This window comes from Alexandromys fortis, unplaced genomic scaffold (genome assembly GCF_014885135.2).
Source record: "Alexandromys fortis isolate MF-2015 unplaced genomic scaffold, M_Fortis_MF-2015_v1.1 scaffold_37, whole genome shotgun sequence".
Classification (NCBI taxonomy): domain Eukaryota; kingdom Metazoa; phylum Chordata; class Mammalia; order Rodentia; family Cricetidae; genus Alexandromys; species Alexandromys fortis.
The window spans coordinates 10398601-10424312 of NW_026067914.1; the positions used below are offsets into that span (position 1 = coordinate 10398601).

Here is a 25712-nt window from a genome sequence, read left to right on the forward strand (position 1 = left end):
ATTGTATTTAGTGAGAATTTTCCTCATCACAATATTCAATTAAGCATTTGTTTAATGTGTCATTTCAATAATCCACATATTTAACCAAACCTAAATACACTTGGTCTGTTTCCTATGGTCTCCAAAAGAAGAACAAAGGAAGTAAAAAAAATAATTTCACAAAAATTTTGAAATGTGTAAAAATTAGATTGGAGATTGTCTTTAGCTTTATAATTTAAAGGCTTAAATTATTTTCATTGTAGTAGAAAATAAAATTGGTAACACAAGAAATATGAAATTCATAAGTGAACTCTTGAGCAAGTTTAATAATACATTGCTTACTATTTATGGATTTACAAGTTCCAGTAAATATTTGATACTATGGACAATAAATATTTGTTTAGTAATTATCGTCTACCAAAAAAAAAATATAGTTCACTTTGTTTTTCTTTTCTTTTTTTTTTAACTGATGTATGGGATTATTTCTGATGTTTGTTCTCAAGCTTTCTGACCTGATACAGTGACATTTTGCAATACACCTTGTTTGTTTGCTTCCTTCTTCATAGCAAGACATCTCTATATTTTGATATGTTTATAATCACAATTAACATAGACAGGAGCTTGAAAAAATCTCAAATTTTTCTTTGCACCTTATCATTTAGCAATAAATATGCTAAGAGAAAATTAAATGTTCATTGTATTTAGTGAGAATTTTCCTCATCACAATATTCAATTAAGCATTTGTTTCAATTCTTTAGAATTTATTAATCTCTGTGATAAAAATACAACATATATTTTCAAAACTTGTATGGTGAAGAATAGATCCAGAATTTCTTTTTACTGAAGAAAATAGTGAGTGAGAAAATGGATTATAAAATTTAGAAGAATTGACCTACCTCTGCTCGGGTTGGGGTTGGGTGCAGGCACATCTGTCATACAAGTCACTGCCACTGATGCGGATGATGCCAACTACGGGAACAGTGCTAAAGTGGTCTACAGCATATTGCAAGGACAGCCGTATTTTTCAGTGGACCCGGAGTCAGGTAAATACATTCGAGTCTTAGTCAATTCCATCTTATTGATAGAAACACAATTTCTTTGGGGTGTTTTCTGTATTGTTTTGTATTTTAATGAATAAAACTTGCCTGAAGATCAGAGAGTATAAAAGCTCTACTGGTCAGCCTTATAAATCAGGCAGTGGTAACACGTGCCTTTAATTCCAGTAGCCAGATTAGATTGCCATAGAATCCAGGTGGTCTTGGTGCATACCTTTAATCTCAGCCCTAGAGATAAATATAAAATGGCATGAGACAGTTCTCAGACACAGTCTCATTCTCAAATTCCTGGAGGCAGAATTGCTGTTTTGGATTGAAGTGGAGGTAAGAGCCAGGGCCTGACTGTTTAGCTTTTCTGATCTTCAGGTTGAACATCAGTATCTATCTCTGGGTTTTTTTTTTTTTTTTCAGTCGTACTTCAGTTTTCTCTTTTGAAACCTGTCCAAACAGTTTTGTATAGCTGCTTCCTACAGTTATTTTATGGAAATGAAATAAAATATCCTTATATTAACACAACCTATTTGATTGCTTAGCTCTTTATTTGATTGTTTAGCTCTTTTATCTATTATTCATTGGGTTTAAATGTATGAGACTATAAGATTTCACAGAGATTACTTTGTAGAATAAGGAAATACTCAAAACTTAAAGACTGTTATGATAAAAATTAAGCAAAGTATACTATTTAAAATAGTAAACACACAAAATTGAATGTTTTCTGTTTTTTGAAGTACCTTAAATTAATTGTGGCACTACCATTTTCTCTTTGGTAAAATGAATATTGAAAAGTATAACTTGATTTTAAAAGTCTATGTTTTAATTTTCCACCTTCTTTTTTAAAGGCATAATAAAAACTGCTCTACCAGACATGAGCAGAGAAAACAGAGAGCAATATCAGGTGGTTATTCAGGCCAAGGACATGGGCGGCCAGATGGGAGGCCTTTCTGGAACAACCACCGTGAACATCACCCTCACGGATGTCAACAACAACCCTCCTCGGTTTCCACAGAGTAAGGCAGGATGGAAATGTTCTTAAACACACCATCACAGCAGAACTAAATGTCCGCATTGCTTTTCCCTTTGGCGGGAGCAAATCAATGCATACCTCCTAAAAAGAAAAAAAAAAAGAAAGTTAAAATTTCCTAAAACTAAAAGTGGTGATATGTATCCCCAAGGTGGTATGGAAGAAAACATAACAAAACCAAGACTTCTTTCTTGTGCAGTTAATGTTTGTTAGCTTTTTAGGAGTGAGCTGATTTTGCAGGCTCATGTTCTCACAGTCACTATTGCTATCCCACCCCTTTGAGGAGCCTGGGTACAAATGTGGGCGTAAAAGTCTGCCTGTTTACATTCAAAGTATACACTGTTCACAACTCTTAGCTAATTTATAAACAAGCATTATGAGCCTTTATTAAATGAATTTTAAAACACAGATTGGATGTTTTATCATCTCTAAAAACAGGATCTATATTTAAAGCAATGTATGTGGGTTAAATTGGCAGCATTTTGATATTCTTTTGGTTTACTTAAAAAGTCATGAAAACTAGGTTATGCTAATATCTTACTACTATTGAGATCATCTAGTATGTAACTTGTTAAATTTTAGTGTTATTCAATTCACTACAACTTAAAGAGCTGTAAATTCCTTTCCATTTGTCACAGAAACATTTCATTCTCAATTTTTAAATATAATCATAGTGTATAATTGGATAAATTACCACAATGCAGTTTTGTCATCTGTTGGGATAATAACAGAAGGTCTGTGTCCACTATAATTATGATAAAATGGTGAGGGCTGGGTCATGATTCGAATGGACAGCAGACATAGTGGCACAGTAGCACAAATTCTTCATAATAAATTTGTGAATTCATTATCATCACACTTTTCCTTGTTTTACTCTCTTTGACTTGATATTAAAGTTTAGAGAAGTGAATATAGAATCCAACAGTGAGATTAAACCTTCTGATCCTAACCACGAAATCCCTGGAATGGTATTAGTCTCCAATGTCAGAGAGTCTGAATTCCATATTATCCTTTTCAAAGCTCAGCAAGATAATTTCATTTGGCTGTCCACTGGAAATAATTTATCCAAGTTACTTCTTTGAAAGGACTAAATAGTTTACAGTATGTAACCTTTGAGTTTATAAAATGCCTAGCACCCATATTTAAGTATATTTCTTTAATTATTTTTAATTTCCATATTTACACATTTATAGACAGTCTGTAAAGAAGATACTTGCCAAAACAGAAGATCAAATGTGATGTGTAATTGTGTTTGTAAACATTAAACATGTACTACTTAAAGACATTAAATTTAAATATATAAGCACAACAACCACAATAAAAACATAGCTGCTCAAAAATTACTGGGAAAATATGGACTATTCAAAAGACTGAACATTCATTTTTTTTATTCTGTGTGCATAAAATGTGAGGTGACAATATTTGGAATCATAATCAGATAACAAACCATTGTTTTTCATGACTGTAAGTCAGACGTTCTAGGTTATTAAGTCAAGTATCCGTGTACTGTTTAAGTAACTCTTAACATTGTTTTACTCATTCTGGATATTATATTTCTCACATATAAACCAAGAAACTTTAGCTTATACATGCTATTGCACTCCTCAAATCTTTAATGTTTGACAGATTCAAAATCAAACCAAATCAAAGATAGAGATGTCTCTCAATTTAAATCACTTTACTTAGAGGGAAACAGAAAATTTGTGTCATCTGAAGGTGAAAGTCAAGGCAGCTGTGATTCAATTTACAGGTACTTATCAATTTAATTCTCTGGAGTCTGCACCCCTTGGAACTCATCTTGGAAGGATCAAAGCCAATGACCCGGACACTGGGGAGAATGCTGAGCTGGAATACAGTATTTCAGAAGGAGAAGGATCAGACATGTTTGACGTGATCACTGACAAAGATACACAGGAAGGGATCATAACTGTCAAACAGGTTTCTTTTGGCTGTCTTCCTATTTTCACTAAGTGCTTTTCAGTTTATTTTTGCTTTTCAGTACCAGGAAAACAACCATGGATCTACCATCATCTTTTATGTCTTGTCAATCATTTGTAGAAAGTAGGAAAACGGATTTTACTTCAAGTCAGAGACACATCATTCCTGATAGTTGTGTTGCTACTCGTTATCAAATGGTTGTATTGTGTCAGACAAGAATCTGATGCAGAGTAAACACAGGGGATTTGCTTTGTATTTCTCTATGAGATGAGCAATCATCACTGTTACTTCATGCATTTCTTGTATCTTTTGTAAGTGTGATGGCTTATGTAAAATGAGTGAAACAAGAAGAGCTAAGAGCTAGAATTGACCTTGAAGACTCCTTCCTACCTGAGAATTAGCAGTCAAAATATCAGAGGGTACTATGCAAGATGTTCTGATTTATATGTATTTACTGAATTTTGATGGGATACTTGAGAATGACGTCAAACCATGTAAAGACTAATACAGCCAATATTAATCATTTCTACTTTGCACTCTTTATTTTATGTATTTCTTTCCACAAATATTCAAATTGACAAAATATAAAACTTATTCTATATTTAATTTTAGGTAATCTTCTGATATTTAACTTTTGTAATGATGATATTTAATCAGGATTTAGTTAGATAATATTTTATTTAGCTATGTCTACGAAAATTAAAATGAATTACCCAATGACTGTCAATTCTACTATTCATTCCATGATAGCTGTATTGTATAATCATAAAATAAATATGTTATTTGACTGGATAGAACTATTAAGATAAAATTGGGGTAGTTACTTAGCCATAGTGGACTTTAGTATTTTAAAATGTTATTAAACATTCATTTATTCATTGATTACCATGTCTTCCAATATATCCTAACATTTCTTACTCTTTTGAACTCAGAATTTAGATTTTGAAAAGAAAATGTTATACACTATAAGAGTGGATGCAAGTAATACCCACCCAGATCCTCGCTTCTTACACCTCGGACCCTTCAAAGACTCGGCTCTGGTGAAGATATCTGTGGAAGATGTAGATGAACCCCCTGTATTCAGCAAGCTCTCTTACTTAATGGAAGTGGATGAAGACGTGAAGGAGGGAAGCATCATTGGACAAGTCACCGCCTATGACCCGGATGCTATGAACAACGTTATAAAGTAAGTACCTGAAAAATATGTATTTGTTAAACATGAAATCCACCTTGAGAGTTACATAAAAACTTGAGCTGTATAATTGTGTATGGGGAATCCCTGCAATACACATGCCAAACATCAAGTCTAACTTTTGCCCTCTTCTGCTTGCTCCAGGCAGGGGAAACAACTTGAGTCTTACAAGCCCACAAGGTAGATGCCATTATATTAAGTACCTTACCAAGAGTAATAATGCCGAGTGTCTGAGCATTGTGAATAATTATACAATGGCAGAAAAACTAATTTCTAAAAATATAGACAGGATGTCAATTTCAGACTAAACCACAAATTTTAATCTTTTAACTGTTAATGTGATAAGCCCGTTGCCTGTCTATATTAAATCAAATAACTGTATATATTTAAATTATTAAAATCATTTAAAATACAAGGGTTTAAAAAGTAGCTGAATATCTAACAACCTACTACATATATATGAATATGTACACAAAATATATATATAATATAGAAGTAAATATCCAGAATAAAAGCCCTATAGTAACATTTTGTACATACTTCTATAAATATACTCTGTTTAAATAGACAACAAAACTTCTACATATGGAAATTTTGAAGGAAAGCTTTATTAGTTATGTTCACATATCCACATAAAGTCTTCTTTAAAAAAGATAATTGTAAAGCAAGAGGAGAGATAAAAGTATTAGCAATTAGTAAGTACAATATTTTCCAAACTTGACTAGTATTTTCACATCTTAAAGAGGAGTGTTATGAAATTTAAATAATTCTTATGAACTATCCACTAAGAAATATGTAAAGAGATTTATTTCGGTCTATGTGCTCAGATGCATCTTGTTTAGTTGACTCAGAGGGCCTCTTTCTTTCGGGGTCCATCAGGCGCCTCCATTCTTTCTGCCTCCTTTTCAACAGGGCTCCCTGAACTCTGAACAGAAGAATTTGATGGAGACATCCCATTTAGACTCTGTGTGTGTAAAGTTCTCGGTCTCTGCATCTGTTTCCATTTGCTGTTGATGAGCCTTCTCTGATGGTGACTGAATAAGGAACCGCTCTATCAGTGTAGCATCGTATCAATGGGAGTCATTTTATTGATACTATATTTCAGATCAGTATTATTTGGTTTTATTCTAAGTTTCCGGGCTTTCTACTCTCTAACTACTTTCCTTAGCAATGTCATGTATGGATTCCATCTAAAAGATGAGTAAAATGAGACATTGTTTGGCTACTCGCTTGAGCTCTGTTCTCATATCCCTAGCATGTTTTTCAGGCAGGAGAGATTTCATTTCAAAGGTTGTTGTGACTATGTTGGTATTGACATTTCTCTTGTGGTAGCGTGCAGAGTAAGTTCTTCTACTAAAGACACTAGAACCTAGGGGTGAAGTCTCCACGTAGGCGCCAGCTCTACTTTTTTCTCCATGGACAATGAGTTGTGTGGTCATTATTCTTCATAGTAGAGCCCCACTATGCAGAGAGCAACCCACTGTCTTAGCAATAGCCTAGTTGTTTGGGTATTTCCATAGGACCCCTATTTTCAACAATTTGATTGAATGAAATCCAGACCCATTTCTGGAAGCCTCATTTATTGACAAGGGATGGCCACTTGAGACTCTGCCATCCAATATTAGGAAATGTCATGACGATCGCCTTAGGATCGCCTTCATTAATTTTAGAAAGATTCTACTACACCGAGTTTTCATATCATCCCTCAAATGTCATTCAGTTCCAGCCATTTCTCCCACATTCTCCCCCTAGATCCTATCTCTTTTCTCCCTCCCTACCTGATTCTCACCCCAAGTCCGCCCAAGAAATTTATTGTATTTCCCACTCCCACAAAAGATGAGTAAATCCCCACTTGATCCTTCTTTTATATCTAACATCTTGGTTTATATATTGGTTATCAATTAGTTAATAGCTAATACACACTCGTAAATGAAGACATACCACATATCTTTCTAGGTCAGGATTGCGTCACTCAATATGATTTTTTTTTCTAGAGCAGTCATTTGCTTGCAAATTTCATGATGTCATTTTGACAGCTAAATAATACTCCATTGCATAAATGTACTACATCTTTCTCCTGTCAACACTTTACCCACTGTGTTTTCTCCCTAGTCCATTATGCAGATTTTTGGCTTAATGCCTTTTTCCTTTTAGCACATATTTGTACAGTATGCTGTATAAGGTATCCTATATATTACATGCTTATGCATCAAAGTATTTTTAAACTTCTTTTAAAAGATTTTTTTTTGTGTGTGTGTAATCAAATTGTATATTGCGGTGCACCGCACCCCCGTGTCTTCACTCGGTACGCTATTACCCACCAGTTCGCGAGCTTTGGGCAAGGGGCTGGAGGTTAAAATACACAAACACACACAGACAGAGAGCTAGAGACACGGGTCATCCTTGAATTACCCAAGAATGCCTCCTTTATTGTGTTCAGGAGCAGATTATATAGAGATAGCCACGCCCCAGCCAAACCCACCAGAAACCACTCTCCTGCCATCAGGAACTCCTGAAGGGCTTGTGCTCAGAGCAGCTGTAGGCACTCAGATCAGGGGAAAACAAGTTGCTTACAAGAAATTCAGGATCTGGGTTCTCAATGCTCCCAACAGTATATGATGTTTCAGAAATATTTACTATGATTAAAAGGCCTGATGATTGAAAAAATGTGTAAATATTCTTGAATGTGAGTTAATGATTTATGCAGATGGGTAATAAGGGCTGATATGTGTAGGATGATATAGAAGATATGATGATATGAGATGCATATAAGTACCTTTCTAACTAGTTATTGAAATTCTTTATTCATGTATATTATTTTACTGTATATGTGTTTATCTTCTATATTACTCAGGGTCATCAGAGAATGAGAATTAGCAGAATGAATATATACATAGTTAGATAGATAGATAAATAGATTGAAAGAAAAAGAGATAAACAGAGAGATAAAAACAGACAGACAGACAGATAGATGGTCAATTTACTTGAGAGGTTTACTTATAGGCTGTGGATCAGCTAAGCCAACAATTACTTCAAATTAAAGAAAGGTCCAAGAATCCAATAGTTGCTGTCCACAAGGCTAGATGTCTCAGCTGTTCTTCTGTATACACGGGAATTCTGAAGGAGGCTCTAATTCTACTGAAGAAATTGACTTGGCAGTGAAGAGGGAGGGAAATCAGACAAAGAATTAAAGCTTTCTTTTTCCACCTCGTTTATTTAGGCAGCCACCAGAAAGTGTGGCCCAAATTAGAAAGGCAACTTTTCAATTCAAATGATCTAATTAAGAAAAATCCCTCATGGGTGTATGCAACTACTTTCAGCGTTAGTTAATATAAGATATAGTCAAGTTGATAACCTATATTAGCCATCCCAATCCACCCCTTGTCTAATTGTCACAAAATCATACTATCTTACTTCACACTTAATAAAAACCAGGTCATATTTTATTCTTATATGATATGACTATGCCATGTACAACTTCAAAAATATTCTATATTTAACAGGCTCACAATTATTTCTAACATCATGTAACTATTCCACACACACACAAATGCATTATAAATTTATAATAGTTGGAAATGTCTCTTGAAGGACTCTCTTTTAGTGCCACAATATCATGTGATAACTGCTTACATTTCTTTAAATTGATGCTGCATTATAGAAAACAAAATATTCCTAAAAATTCTCCATTAACACATTCTTAATCAAATGTGACATAAATGTGATGTCAGTTGTAATCCTTGTTTCTGTAATTGGTCATGTAATCTTAGCTTGTATGTATTTTTCTCTTCCCCTACTACCCATTCTGTATTTCCTTTCTTCTCAACACCTCAGGAAGTCTTGAATCTATTTTGACAGGTGACCCATGACTTCAGTGCTGATGCATCTGTGCTCTTTGTGATCCTGATTGGATTAGGTTGCTGTAGTTACCCATTGACTATAATTACAAGACATGGGATGACTAAGAGATACCCCAAATGATCTCCTTTGCTCCAGGAAAAATCTTTCTCTTTTAAAATTGATTTTTATTGAGCTCTACATTTTTCTCTGCTCCCCTCCCTTCCTTTCCCCTCTCAGTCAACCCTCACCCAAGGTCCCCATGCTCCCAATTTACTCAGGAGATCTTGTCTTTTTCTACTACCCATATAGATTAGATCTATGTAAATTTCTCTTAGTGTCCTCATTGTTGTCTAGGTTCTCTGGGATTGTTATTTGTAGGCTGGTTTTCTTTGCTTTATGTTTTAAAAAAAAAAAAACACCTATGAGTGAGTACATCTGATAATTGTATTTCTGTGCCTGGGTTACCACACTCAAAATGATGTTTTCTAGCTCCATCCATTTTCCTCAAAATTCAAGATGTTGTTATTTTTTTCTGGTGTGTAGTACTCCATTGTGTGAATAAGCCACATTTTCTTTGTCCATTATTCAATCAAGGGGCATTTAGGTTGTTTCCTTGTTCTGGCTATGACAAACAATGCTGCTATGAACATAGTTGTGCACATGTCCTTGTGGCACAATTGAACATCCTTTGGATATATATCCCAAAATGTTATTACTGAGTCTTGAGGAAGACAAAATCTTTCTTATCTCTATTGTGGAGAAGGAATATACTTTCGTGTTGCATGAGCTCCTTCCGCTCCTTCAGCCTATAGCTGCTGAGAGATCACGCCCCAGTGTTGTCTCCTGTGAATGAATTTTCAGACTGGAGCCACTTTACAGACACAGGATCCTTTGAATTAAGGGATGGCCAGGATCTCATGGAAAAGGATCTAGATAAAATACCTGGAGTTTTGCTGTTAGCCTTTCTCCAGTCCTTCCTTAGAGAGACCTTTCCCAAAGATAATTGTGCACTGGATAAAAGGAAATAGTCAGATTTGCTGAGGGTTTTTGGATACTGGTTTTGAAGTAATGCTGATTCCTGGAGCCCCATAGGATAATTGCAAAGCCTTTTGGAGTTAAGGTAATTAATGGAGTTTTGTGTGATGTCTGATTAACAGTTGATCCAAAAGGTATCTAAGCAAATACTGCAATTATTTCGCCAGCCCCATAAAGTATAATTGGGATGGGTATATTTAGAAGTTGGCAGACTTCCATATTTGATCCTGACCTGTGAACTGAGAAATATTGTATTTCAAAAGACTAAATGGAAGCCTTTTGAAATGCCCATACCCGGAAAAATAGTGAATCAAAAATAACCACATCCTGGGAGGAACAGCAGAAATCCGTGCCACGGTCAGGGATTTGGAAGATGCAAGGTGCTTGTTCTTATCACATCTCCTTTTTCCTCTCCTGTCTGGCCACTGAAGTAGACAGACTAATCTTGAAGAGTGACAGTTGACTATAAAAGTCTCAGTCAAGTAGTGACTTCAATTGTAGCTGCTGTGCCAGAAGTGCTGTTATAACATAAGCAGATTCACACATCTTCTGGTACGTGATATACAACTATTGATTTAGCAAATGCTTTTCTCTCTGCTCCTGGCCATAAAGACCACCAGAAGCAATTGCTTTCAATTGGCAGGGCCCACTATATACCTTTATAGTTTTTCCTCAAGGATATATTAGCTATCTCCCTGTGTGTCATAAGCTAGTTTGAAGAAATTTTGATAATCTGTCTCTTCAATAAAATAGAACACTGATCCACTGTATAGCTGACTGACCAAGTGAACAGAGAGTAGCAACCACTTTGGAGTTGGTAACACATATATCAGAGGCTGGGTAACTAACCAACCAAATTCAAATGTTTTCTTTTGTTATAGAAAATAGATTCTTGTCGCATTCCATACATTCTGGCCACCGTTTTCCTTGTTTCTACTTCTCCCAGCTCCTCCTCATACCTTCCCTCTTCCCAAGAGCCACTCTTCCAAGAGACTACAGGCAAACACTATAAGATACAATAAAACAAGGCAAAAGCTCTCATATTGAGACTGAACAAGGTAATTCAATAGAGAAAGAGTCCACAGAGTAGGCGAAAGAGTCAGAGATTCAGCCAATCTCACTGTTGAGAGTCTCACAAAAACACCAAGGTATCAGCCATAACATATGCTTAGAGAACCTTGTACAGTTTCAAGTAGGTCTCATGCTTGCCTCTATGAGCCTACATGAGTCAGGCTTTGACAGTGAAACTCTTAGGGATGCAATGTTGTGGAATATACAGTAAATATTTCTTCTAAGGTGAAGGATAGGCTATAGTACCCAGCTTTTCCAACCATCAAGAAAGATGCACAACATTAAGGAGGCCTTTTTGAATTCTGTAGATAACACAATCCTCACTTGGGTATGTTACTATGTCTCACGTACCAAATAACCCAGAAAGCCACTAACGATCCTTAAGTAAGCTTGGAACAGGCAAAGGCTCTTCAACAGGTCCAGGCTTCTGTGAAGGCTGCTCTATGACTTAGATCATATTATCCAGCATACTTGATGGAATTTGAAGTGTTATTTACAGATAAGGATGTTGTTTAGAGCCTTTGGCAGGCTCCTATATGTGAGTCATAAATGAGACCATAGGAATTTTGAAATAAGGTTCCGCCTTGATCTGTAAATGGCTGTTTTACCTTTGAGAGAGAGCTCATGGCCTGATACTGGACTTCATTGGACATTACACATTTGACAATGGGTCACCAATTTACGATGCAATCTCAGCTTCCCATGATGAGCTAGCTATTGTTGGGTCTACCAAGCTATGATGTAGTATGTAGTCAGCTGCAATCCATTATCAAATGGAAATGATAAATACCTGAGCAGTTCTGAAAGGCAGAGGCAAGTTACATGAGGAAATTGTGCGAATGCCTTTGCTTTTAACTCCCATTACAATGGCGTCTTCTTCCAAGTATGCACCTACAGCCTCATTGGATGTGGCCTATGATTGGTTGGCCAAGGAAGTTTACTGATGCTTCTGCATGTTAAGCCTGTACGTGTACAGCTAGAGTTCTTTCCTGGAACAACTCTGAAAGACACTGGCAAAGGGAAATCTTACAGTACACAGAACTTCTGGGAGCAGACATGCTCATATATTTTGTTTGAATGAAGAAATAACCAGAAATGTGTGATTGTTCAATGATTCATGGACTGTAGCCAATGGATAGGTTGGCTGCTCAGATACTTTGAAAACGCTTGATTGGAAAGTTGGTGAGAAAGACAACTGGGTAAAAAATGTGAGGATAGATCTCTCCAAATGGGTGAAAGATGTGACGATCCTTGGGTCTATAAAAATGTTCATTAAAGGGCTACTTCAATATTGAGGAGTTAAGTTACCTATTAGTTGGGATTGCTTTCTTTTTTTTTGGAAAACGAAGCATCTTCGTGATCTCCTTTATTTTTTTGTGACCTACAAAGATATAGGTATTTAACACCCCTTTTATACTTTATCTGAGCATAGCCAAATACTTAAGCAAAATTTACCTCCCTTTTATTAGTGGATATAAATTGCAACTATTTCTTGGAAAATGTATCGCTACTGTGCATTCATTCATATAAAAATGAATTCATTACAAAATAAATTTTTATATATATATTCAACATTATGATGAGCTTGAACACTGTTCTCTTGGGAAAATATAGTAGAAACCAAAGAACGTTTTCTGAGTAGTATTCCCATTTCAAAATATCACAATTTGCATATTTATCATTTATGATTATGCATCTTAAGTTATTTTCATTCTTAAACATTAAAATATGTAAAACTTACCTGCACTTTCAATCAAAGTTTTTTGGTTTAGACATTGTTTGAATTGCATTCTTTTATTTATTTTGGTGGGGATTAACAATTAGAAAAGTACAATAAATTGAAACCTTACATCTACCTGAAAGAAGCCAGGGAAAGTTATACTTATATTCCTTACATTCTGAGTTCAAAGATTTACTTTGATCAGAGATTCTCAACTTCTGGATTTGGACCATTCTTTCGCAGGACTCGCCTAAGATCACCCAAACACATATTTACATTACAATACATAACAGTAGCAAAATTACATTTATGAAGTAGCAATGAAAATGATATGTTAGTTGAGGTCAACACAACATAAAGAACTGCATTAAAGAGTTGCAGCATTAGGAAGTTAAGAAACATTTCTTTGGATTAAATAAGCTTTATAGTAAATAAAAATATATTATTCTCTACCTAGTAGTTATCAGTGTTATTTTTACCTTTCTATTAAATTATCTTTTCAATAAAATAACCTAGATTTCTGCTATATTCTAAAACAATTAATTTTTATTAGTTCATTAACATTGTTAATCACGATTTCTAATCTCTGAATACTTTCATAATTTTTTCTTTATTAAAATACACTTTATGGAGGCAGGTGGATCTCTATGAGTATGAGAACTACCTGGGCTATACAGAAAATGAGAAAAAAATTTACTACTACATATGTAATACATTATTCATTAATATTCATAATTTTGAGTATATATGTATTCTTTTTTTCTAAATATAGTAACATTCTGAGGATTCAGTTTCAAGTGGATGTTTTTGGTTTAAAAGATTCACCCTTTCCTCATTGTATAGAATGATGCCTGGTATACTTTTAAGTTTCCAGTTCTTGTCAAACTTCATGTTTGGGTATAGGGAATGAGCTGCAGTTTCACTTAATTCCTCAAGAATTATGATTCTATTAATTACATCACCAAACTTGTTAGCAAATAAAGCTATACCTGGAAATAGGATGAGAATACAGCAAAATCCATTACAATACGAAATGTAATGAGATCATCTTTAGACACCCCTTGAAAGTGGGAAGAAAAATCAGCAATAAGTCAACAAGGATTAAAGAAGTATGGTTGAAGCACCAGAGAGAGGGTGAAATCATCACTATTTTTTCATCTACCACCCAGAAAATCTGTTTATCAAACCTGTTGGCTTCCATATAAATGCCACTGGCCATATGAATTTACTGTCACAGTTAACAGCTGTTGCCACTGCTGCTTCACCTCATCAGTTATTAAAAATCTCTCAAATTAAAAGGTTACTTATAATTTCACAATTTTGTGCATTCTGAAATAACACCTTGCCTCAATTCACACCTATTTTATGTTCAGCATTTTTAAAGTTCAAAGATTTTTTTTAGAAGAAATTCAGTTGCCTTCAAATTGAAAGTAAGTAGCAAAACAAATTTATTGGCAAGAGATTGAATTAAAGTTTCGTAAAAGATACATAGTCCAAACTGAGTTGCAAAGAATCCATGGGAACATCAATACACAGAGGGCTTCTTTATTTTTCTGTTGTGAAAAAAAAAGATCTATCCAGATGTGGTGGTAGAGACTTTAATTCTGAGACATAGGTGGTTAAAGCATGAGGATCACCACTATAAGATCATTTGGGGTCTACATAGCAATCATTAGAATAGACACTATCTATCCACAAATAATAACACTGGTCTGGAATCAAAACTATTAATCTCTGTAAATTACTTTTATTATTTTCTTCCGAAACTATTAGTATCTTCATTATATAGTCAGCAACCATTCTAACAATTATAATTTTCTCACTATACAGTTCTGAAAAACATAGTTTTTGAAAGAATCACTAAGGAAGAAGAAAGAAAGTCTGTAGCTGGCTACACTGAGTTAATCAATGATAATATGACTAAGAACTTTACACATCAAAACAACGACTAACCTTCTTATGTATGACTGCAATTTCTAAATAGCATGTCTTGGGGGAAAAACACAGGTATTTAAATGTGTTTAATGCTTTATTATAAAAAATGAAATGAAAACCATATTTGAGCTCAGATTCTACAGGTGAGTTTTTGTGTAATGTTCCTGATTTTATGTTACCCAAATAAATGTTTCCTTTCTCTGAAGGAAGGATTCCCAGAGAAAGTTTATGCCAGTGGTATGTTTCAGATAAGTGTTCAAAATTCAATGAAGGAAAGTCAATAAAACACTATTGATTTTATAAACCAATTTCAGGGACACAGAAATGATTTCTGTGCTAAGTGTTTAGCATATTTTTCCTGCTCATTAGCATTAATTCTTTCTATTTATTAATAATTGGTTACTCAAAATGTCCTAATTCTGTGTTGAACGTAGAATATAGATGGTATGTAAATGAATAATATCTCTGAACTTTAATAAATCACGAGACACCATTTTCACTGAGGGCAATGTTGAAATATAGACCAGAAAGTTTGTACTGTTGATGATAAAAAGTGTGAACATATTTCTACATTGTCAAAGTGAGTCTCCATGAATTCATAACCTGTAAAGCATTGCCAATTAAGATTTAACTGAATTAGTAGTCTGGGATGTGCTCAGAACTACTCAGATCTCCCATAAACTACAAGAGAGTCAATTAGTGACTTTTATATTAGAATTATTATTTATTATTTCTTTCACCAGAGAGTCTTTATATTAATATCTAGGAAAAAGCTATTGGGAACAAAAGAGCTGTTTTTTTCTTTTGTGACCTTCATTACAGGCAGTGAAAAAAGTTATAAGACCTTTTGTAACATGATCAAATATTGATTAACTGAACTTTCCCAGCAAGGAAGAGACAAATTTGCAACACAATGTTGTGGACTGCACTTTACTCAACATGAATATATTGTAATATATATGTCATTCTTCACAGAAATGTTTTTGCCTTGTTTTATCTTTCAAGTAATTGTAACAACACTTGGTAAAATTAAGGGAGTCAGAGAAAATTTGAAAAAAAAAAATTAAAAACCAGTTTTAGATAATGTTATCAACCATCCTTCGGAAGGTCATAGTACTGGTGACTGAGATAATCAGTGTATTTATGAGAAGTGAGCACCTCCTAGGTCTAGAGGTACCCTTGTTACTCTAGAACTTGGAGATAAGAGTAAGGACAATAGGAATTTCAAGGTCAGCCTTAGCTAAGCAGGGAGAAAAAAAAACAGGCTCTGTGAGACTGTCTCAAAACCACACTAAAACAAAACAAAATAAATAAAGTAAATAAACAAATAAACCACTTATTTTTAACTTTTTCTCCTCTCAGGTGAAACTGTTCAACTTTCTAAAGAAGTACAAAAACTATAATGAGACAATATCAAAAAACACTGAGATAATTATAAGTTATTGTCAAAATAAATTTAACAAGTACTTTCATATTGAATTAAACTGGTGAAATTAAATTCAAAATTCAATTTACAAAGTTAAAGAGATGTTTTAATAGAGGACCGGGGCTTGGTTCCCAGCATCAACATGGTTGTTCTCATTCTTCGGTAATCCTGTTCCAGAGCATCTAAACCCCACTTCTTGCCTCCACAATTGCCCAGCATGCATGCTGCACATTATCATACATTGCATGAAATAAAAACACATAATCCTTAAAAAACTGAATTTCCTGTTTCTATAAAATGTATACTTCCTATAACAATATTCATGGACATATATGCATTACATATGACAAAAAAAAAAAAAAAAGAACTGCTGCTGGATTGCCTTTCTATGCTGTCAGTACCAGGAATGCTGAGGATAAGGTAGGAGAACTCCAAACTGGATATCAACCAGGGCTATATCAACAAACATGCCTCAAAAAATAATCTCATTAATTTTAAGAGGAAGGCGGGAAGACAAGTTGTTAAAGAAAGTCTGAGCTACTTGATGAGAGGCGGCCATTCCCAGCTACTTGAAACCCTGTCTGAAAACAAATACACAAACAAGAGAACAAAACTACAAAGTGAAACCAAACAAACAAAAAGTAACGACACTAAAGTATACAGCACTTACAAAGCAGATCAAAAGTTCTTTTAAGTGCCTTTGAGGAGACACGTAGAAAAGTGAGCAGTGCACCCAGTGATGGCTAGATAGTTTTTTCTTTGTTGTTCTTGTTTATTTTCCTGTCCTCACTACAATAATTTTTAATACTTGGTTATGATAAAAATAAGTCAATCAAAAAGCAATCAATATTTTGTTTAATGTTTACACAACTACCCAGGAGTATAAGTAATGGCTCCAAACACAGTCACCAACAAGGTGGTCATAATGGAACAGTCAGAGCCTCAAACTGTTTTCATAGGGATGAAAAAGCCGAAAAGATGTCATCATTTTACAACTCATATTTTTGCCATATCATACGAGAATTTCCTCCTATAAATTGATGAAATAGAGAACGATGTAAGTAATTTCAGATAGGTCTAAATTTACAAATCTCTTTCCTGTCAGATAGGTCTGAATTTACAAGTCTCTTTTCCGTCAGATACTCTGTTGACCGACATACTGATATGGAACAGGTTTTCAGTATTCACTCAGAAAATGGCTCTATCTTCACTCTGAAGCCACTGGACAGGGAATCATCCCCTTGGCACAACATCACAATTACAGCCACAGAGATAAGTAAGTTGAAGGTATATCCTTCTAAACCTATTTTACCATAGTAGCAAATAAAAGACAGAAAAGAGACTCTTTGTGACATTATTTATAAAAGTGGTAATATCTATGAAAGAATGAATCAGATGGTGTTACTACTTTATGTAATTTTTTATTTAAAAATAAATTATTTTAAATAAGTTTTATATTTATTTACAAGTAGTAATGGATTTCAATTGCATCTAGCCTCATGAAAATCATACGTGAGCTTATAGGCATTGTCAAATTTACCTTATTAAACACAATTATAATTTCCTTTTTATTATGCTTTATTTGGGGGCCAAGTAATAAAGATATTTGCCATCCATACAAATGAGCTAAAGAACACAGGGATTGATCAGTTACTTGATTACTGATGCTGATTGTGGCTTTAAAGCTTCCTTTATAAATGGCATTGAAAATTGACACCAAGTTTTTCTTGCAGATAACCCAAAACAAAGTAGCCAAATTCCTGTCTTCATTAGAATTCTTGATATAAATGATCATGCTCCGGAATTTGCCATGTACTATGAAACATTTGTTTGTGAAAATGCAAAATCTGGGCAGGTAAATAAAGCCATTATAAACTTTATAAACATATCTTTGGCAAGACAGGAGTCAATGCTTTGCTTGTATGAAATTTGTTATACTGATATTATATTTCTTTGATGTATACTTACTAAAGCACTCACAATGATACTTTCAAAAACTCTTTGTAACATGAGTATAGGAAAATAAATACATTTACAGCATGTCCAAATGTTTTCACATAGAGTTATATATAGGCTGATTGTGAGTTATATTTGGTAATGTCTTAAGCATACATTTTAAATAAACATTGATATGTATTAAATATTTATATTTTAATATTCAAATTGTAAATTGTTTCCTTGTTTATGTTTTGCTGCATTAAGAACTTAGAAAAGTATGGCTTAATCTAACTTTTACTGTAATTGCAAAATTTCAATTCTACTATACTTTAATACCTAATTTTGTTCTTTCTGGGGTATGTTTTAAAATTTTTCTAATGAAAAAATAATATCATAATCATGCAAATAAAATGTACAAGAGATTAGAACTTTAGAAAAATGACAAAACAGATTATAAATTGAATTAATCAATTTCCAATGTTCAAGTCACCAGGAAGAAAAACAATCCCTGAAGTACCTAAAAAACCTTATTTCAGAGATAATTTTCATTATTGATTAAATGCTTACTTGAAAGCAATAGATCCATAAAAACACCTTTGGTGTGTTTTCCTGAAAACGATATATATGTTCAAAATTTTAATTATATAAAAATAAGAACGTTGCCCTAGCAAATTATAGCAACATAAAAGATCTTAGATAAACTAAGCTCTGTTTATGTTTTTGCAGAACAAAACTAATGGTTATGTTTTGATTTCAGTTGATTCAGACAATAAGTGTCATGGACAAAGATGACCCTCCCAGAGGACACAAATTCTTCTTTGAGGCAGTGCCAGAATTTCCACTTAACCCAAACTTTACCATTGTAGACAATAAAGGTAAAAGATATCTACAAAACTCTAAAGTGTCAATTATTAAGAGGAAGAATTGAAATTGAACATGAAGCAAGGTGTTGCCTCCTCTTCCGTCATTCCAACACCTTGGGAGTGACCTCAGGAACTTCAAGTATCTCAAGGTCGTTTTCTAGATAGTTGAGACTAGCCTAGGCTATGCAAAAACACATCTCAAGACTACAGAGTGAAAGAATGTGGGGGAGGAACCAGAGAAGGAGGAAAAGATAGATGAATGGGAAAAAAAATGAGTACAATGATTTTTCTGACATTCTTTTTTTTTCTTTTTCAGATAATACAGCAGGAATCATAACTCAAAAAGATGGGTACAGCCGCTCCAAAATGAACACCTACCTACTGCCAGTTTTAATCTTTGACAATGATTACCCTATTCAAAGCAGCACTGGCACACTCACGATCCGTGTGTGTGCATGTGATAGCCAAGGAAACATGCAGTCCTGCAATGCAGAGGCCCTGATGCTTGCTGCTGGCCTGAGCACCGGAGCGCTCATTGCAATTTTGCTTTGTGTCGTCATCCTGCTCAGTAAGATACACATCTCTCAAACCTCCTCTCCCTAAGGTCTTCTCCATTCCCCAGGCATTTTATATGAAATTGTACATATTTAACATTATACAATAGTATTCTCAATGTAAAAAGAATATTCCCCTAGTTTGCTTTTGAGAGAAATGACTAGTTGTCTAACTGTAAAACAAAGGTATAATAATAGAAGAGTTACAATTATAGCATGAAGGTAATATAACCACAGTTCTAAGGGCTTAATTTAATCCCATTACATCTGTTCAACTAGGCAATGGCTAGAAAACAGGTGCATCACTTTCCTTGTGTGTTTGCATGGCTTTGTGTACTTGTCCAGGTCACACCTAAACATATAATTAAGTGTGGAGCCTTGACATCAGCCTCAGGTGACTTTATCTATTGATTTCCACCTTGTTTTTGACACTAGATAGATTACAAGACCTGAAGCTTACTGATATACCGCATCGCTAGTTAGAGATGCTCTGGGTCCCTCCTCAGACTCCTATAATTAGAATTTCAGGACTTTATCATCATGTCTGGCATTGCGCATGTCTGGTGGGAATCGGGACTATTAGTGTCATTATTGTCAAGCAAGCTGGTTATTTATTGAGCTGTCTCCCCACCTCCAAATGGCATTTCTAAAATGTATTTATTGATGCATTAATGCAGATTTTCTACCTTAAAACTCTCTATTCTAATCTTGAAAGTACGAGTTTTTCACCCTTAAAAACGTTTTTACTAACAATATAAAATATGTAGAAATATATCATGCATTGATGAAAGCACCTTAAGATATTTTTCTCAGAGAAATTTTATAAGATACACACATATATGTATATATATATACACAATCACACAATACAACCTCAGCTTTTATTTATAATGTCATTATGAGAGGGTAATCACAAATGCCCCACTCAATATTTTTCAAATTAAATCATGTTTCTGAAAGAATATATTTTATCTAAGCATTCACCAATACAATATTTAATGGAATCAAATGGTTGTTTCACTGAAAACCACTCCAAAAAATTATTTCTATAAAATATTCATCCAAAAATTTTGCACTAAGGGCAGGAGACTTTGCCAAGCTGACATGCTGATGCTCGTGTGTGCTGGCTTATTTTCACCATAAATCTTTCCAAGCTCTGTGGATAAAATCCCTCTGGCCAAACATCTTTGTAGAACTTCACTAAGGCTTTGACAAAAGTGAATGGAACATTTATTTCATTTAGCATCATCCAGCTATTTAGAGAAAAAAAAAATGAGAGTGGTTTTGCACTTAACACACAAATTTTGTCCAGTCTAGGGATGCCTGAAACTTGATTGTGGAAATGAAACCTACAGCAAGAATTTTGTAAATTTTGGCCTTAGAGACCCTCTGGCACTATGATAAATCTTAGAGATTAAATTACCGTACCATCTTAATTTAGAAGAATGTTGTGAGTATAGCTCAGGGGTAACATATTTTAGCATTGCAAGGTCCTAGGGTTAACATCAGTATATGTAAAACAAACCAAAAATAACTAATAAAATCTGTATGAATAAAATGCATAGTAGTAAAAGGATGTCTAGAAAATTAATGAAATGGTATAAAGTTTAAAAATATCCATCAAAATGATAATGCTATAAAAAGGGTCTATGATTTCTTTTGATTTACTACTCACATAACCCTGTACTTAGGAATATAATATTCATAATATAAATAAATGCTACATTCTAGTTATACATTAGTGAAAATATTGATGCAATTTTCTATATAATAGCCTCATTACATTAGTGTACATCAAATGTTTATTTCTATCCAGTAAATGAAGCAGACATTTTTTACCTAGCAGAACAGAAAGGAAAATAGATATTAATGACTCAAAGAGCTATTCCTGTAAGGTAAAATTCATTCATTTCTAGGGAAGATAAGATATGTTTACTGATCTATTATCTATTTACAACATTTAGAAAACAAAAGTACATTTATTCAATTTTAAATTTCAAAATAACACTATTTCTAGTACATGACTTCATTCTTAGAGAATACTCAACTATTTAAAACTTTTTCTTTAATAATAAAGATTATAGTTAAAAAAACAGTAATGTTTTATTCATTTTTAATAGCTCTCAGAAAAACCTGAAGAAGGTTAAGTCCCCAATCTGTTTTTCATTGGAATTTATCTGAGCTTAGCAATTGACCTGGAGATTTAATACAATGGTACGCTGTATTCCCATCATGTTCAAGGCTGAACATTCAATGAAAAATAATTCCAGATAGCAAAATTAAATCAGAGTACAACAAAGGCAACAGAAAATTTGGAGCTAAATTGTTTTGTTATTTTTAAAGAAATATGCATGCTCTTACCTCCTTTTTCTTCTACCATTTGAGCCAAGATCTCAGTAGGCATTCCGGAACAGATCCAAATATTCTTACTCCTTGCGGTTCTAATTTGCTGGAATTACAAACATGCATAATCAAGACTGGCTCAGAAATAATTTTGGCAAATATTGGACTTCTTAAAATAGATGAAATGTAGTTTTCAATTTTCTGTTTAAATAAATTTGGGAGAAAATTTCCAGATTTGATTATTTTTCTTCATAATTTTTTTCTTATAATATATTTTTATTATATTCTGATTTAGTTTTGTTTTTATTTTTCTCTTGCATATATAAGATGACTGATCTAGTTTTAATATCAATTTCATAATTTAGAAGTCATATAGATTTTTAATTTTCTTAAAGCGTCTTATAGGAGTCAAGGAGATGACTTTCTTGGTACAATGTTTCTCATGCAAATCTCGGAACATGAAAACCAACACACAGGGAATATGTTGTGTTGTGTGAGCACATCTTTAACCTCTCCTGCCCTTTGCACAACAGTTAGGAGGGAGACATAAAGGAAAATCAATCTAACCAAATAGTGATTTCTGAGTTCAGTGAGAGACCCTAATTCACATCATAAAAAAAATGACAAATGTAAACCTCAATATTAACTTGCAGACTCCACACACATAAATAAATGTTCATATATAGAGAATGAATCTTATTGTATAAACAGTAGGAAAAGAAGATTGTCAAATATATGCATTAAATTTAATCCAACTTCTCTGAGAAAAGCTGTGATTGACTATATGAAGAAATGCTTAATTACATCCATGGAAACATACACAAATTTAAAAATAGAATAATATATTAATAAAACAAAATTATAATTTTGGTTTCAAAATCTGAATGTAAGTTTATTAATTATGAATGGTTTCAATAAGAAAAATCCAATTGTAGCTGCCTGATGCATGAGTGCAAATTAAACTTGGTTTGAAATTTGGATATTAAACTTAGGTCTCAAAAGTTGCATTTCAGATTTTCCACAAATTTCGAAACCATTAAATAAAGCAATTTAAATAAATGTTGGCTCAATATTTAACAAAATAAAATCATTAGACACATTATATATTGTATATGTGTAAAATAAATATATGTATATATAAAGTGTCCATTAATATGAATCTATATGAGAGACTATTTACAAACATGCCCTTAATTTTTACTCATAGAAATGACTAAATAATTATTTTTTTTAAAATTTGAGATAAATGTATGTTCGGTAAGAAGAAGAATGCAGTTATTTTTAGTTGAACAAATGCAGTAATTCACAAATAATTAAAAAAATTAAAAAAATCTTTTTTTTCTTTTTTCTTTTTTTTTTTTTGTTTGTTTTTCGAGACAGGGTTTCTCTGTGGTTTTGGAGCCTGTCCTGGAACTAGCTCTTGTAGACCAGGCTGGTCTCGAACTCACAGAGATCCGCCTGCCTCTGCCTCCCAAGTGCTGGGATTAAAGGCGTGCGCCACCACCGCCCGGCCACAAATAATATCTTTAATACCCCAAATCAACAGGCTTTGAAAGGTAATTAATGCTTTAATTTAATTATTACTTTAATTTTACTGTTTTTATTTTAAATGGTGCAGTGTTTTCCTTTATTGTTCTAATTGGATAGTTACCCATGTCTTCAGATGTTCATCTAAATTTCACATACACTAGAATTATGTATATACTCTCTAATCATGAATCTTACTGATTGAATCACTTCATCCTTCATCAACAGCTCTAATCGTGCTGTTTGCTGCATTGAAGAGGCAACGAAAAAAGGAGCCTCTGATCATTTCAAAGGATGACGTCCGGGATAATATTGTGACCTATAATGATGAAGGTGGTGGAGAGGAAGACACCCAGGCTTTTGACATCGGCACATTGAGGAACCCGGAAGCAAGAGAAGACAGCAAACTTAGAAGAGATGTCATGCCTGAAACTATTTTTCAGATAAGAAGGACTGTACCCCTGTGGGAAAATATTGATGTACAAGATTTCATCCACCGGAGATTAAAAGAAAACGACTCAGACCCAAGTGCACCTCCTTACGACTCCCTGGCCACTTACGCTTATGAAGGGAACGATTCTGTAGCCAATTCGCTCAGCTCCTTAGAATCTCTCACTGCTGATTGTAACCAGGATTATGATTACCTCAGCGACTGGGGCCCGCGGTTCAAAAAACTCGCAGACCTGTATGGGGGTGATGAGAGTGACCGCGACTGAGTCCTGTGTGGCTTGAACACACTAACGAGTGGAAATACCCTTTGATACCAGATTGAGTGGCCTGTTTTATTCTTTTTTTGGAGGAATTTTTTAAAAATCAACTCCAAACAATACATAAGTGTTGTCTTAGTAAGGCTTTGTTTAATCAGTAAGTTTCTGTGAATGAGTATGAACGACATAGATTTTAAAACAGTAATAACAACATCTCACCCTCTTTGCCTATTGAGCTTGGAAAAATATATGACATTAATAATCAATAAAAAATCTTCAAAGGCTTTTTGTGCCTTGTCTTAGTATAGGAAATTTATAAATGTTTTCTTAACTGATTGTCAGTCACATATACTATGAAATTATACATTGTGCAACGGCTTTGTAAATTAATTGAAAGAAATATACCTAATGATCTAGGAGTGACTCTTACTGCCATATTTATTTAGCTGAAAGACGTCTTTGTGTTAATTCACTCATATTTTTATAAGTGTATATTTATATTTTTGTATTTTTATGAAATAAACTGATATTTATAATAATGAATTTCATTTTACTTACTTCCTTGGAGCAGTAGATCTCACAGCAGAAGTGTTTTATCTCTCTGAGTGTAAAACACGATTTACTCAGGGAAAAGTGGTTCAGAAGTAACTGTAGAAGACACCGATGTAATCTGAGATAGCTCTAGGGATGAACTCTGCTATGAATTTTCTTCCTCTGTTTCGATTGTTTAAGTGTGGACAAATGTTTATTGAACTATTAATGTCTACTCATAGAATATGACATTGACTCGGGATATACAGTATTATATATATATAGTTGTGGACAATAAACTAAGTTTTTGCAAGATTTATCAAACGATGCATTGTATTTGAATAAATGCAGTGTCTGTCAAAGATGCTGCAGAGATAAAGAAGAGCCCCAAATCAATTGTTTCATAAATAATTGTTTTAAATGAGAAATGGTAATTATGAATGTATATGTTTGTGTGTGTGTGAGAGAGAGAGCGTTTAACCTGAACTTCAATAAATACATTCTCAGTTTTTAATATATTAAAAATATATTTGAATTTCTACCATTTTAAACTGAAAAACAATACAAGTACTGAGAAGGAGGAATGAACACAAAGACAGTACAAGTATCTCAGGAGATGTTTGCTATTGATATCTGTTTGGAAAGGAAAAATTCTTTCTCGTCAATTGAGAGTCATTGAATCTATCAACCACACTACAGGGCAGACCTCCTTCATGTTCAGGAGAGTAAATCAATGAAAAAGAATTCTGTGTAATTTTTATGCTTTTTATTTTGGTTTTGTTTTGCTTGTGTTTGGTGCTTTTCTTTCTACTTATTTCTTTGGAGGGTTCTTGTTTGTTTCTTTGCTTTGTTTTGAGTTTTGTTTTTATAGCAAATGAGAAAGAACCGGAAGCTGACTGAACAGGGATGTAGAAATGATCTGGGAGGATTTGGAGGAAGGGAAGGAGGGAGAGAGTACTCAAAAGAAATTGGGAGCTTTTTGGGGAGAGGTTAAAAACCTGTCACAAGGGAAAATCCCAGGAATCTACCCAGCTACC

At 33.8% G+C, this 25712-nt stretch overlaps 1 protein-coding gene across 3 annotated transcripts in view; it reads left to right on the forward strand.

Annotated features, from left to right (window-relative positions):
- Cdh9 (cadherin 9) overlaps positions 1-24683 on the forward strand; it is a 94252-nt gene extending 69569 nt beyond the window's left edge. The window contains exons 4-12 of one of the 3 annotated variants that reach the window (XM_050139071.1): positions 903-1022; positions 1874-2041; positions 3806-3993; positions 4926-5179; positions 17322-17488; positions 17946-18067; positions 18908-19025; positions 19330-19581; positions 23666-24683. In XM_050139071.1, coding sequence (XP_049995028.1) covers positions 903-1022; positions 1874-2041; positions 3806-3993; positions 4926-5179; positions 17322-17488; positions 17946-18067; positions 18908-19025; positions 19330-19581; positions 23666-24153 — 1877 coding nt within the window. In that variant the 3' untranslated portion in view covers positions 24154-24683. Of the gene's footprint in view, positions 1-902; positions 1023-1873; positions 2042-3805; positions 3994-4925; positions 5180-17317; positions 17489-17945; positions 18068-18907; positions 19026-19329; positions 19582-23665 lie in introns of those variants that run through there. The other 2 variants (XM_050139072.1, XM_050139073.1) reach the window with 2 other exon arrangements.
- The last annotated feature ends 1029 nt before the right edge of the window (positions 24684-25712 follow it).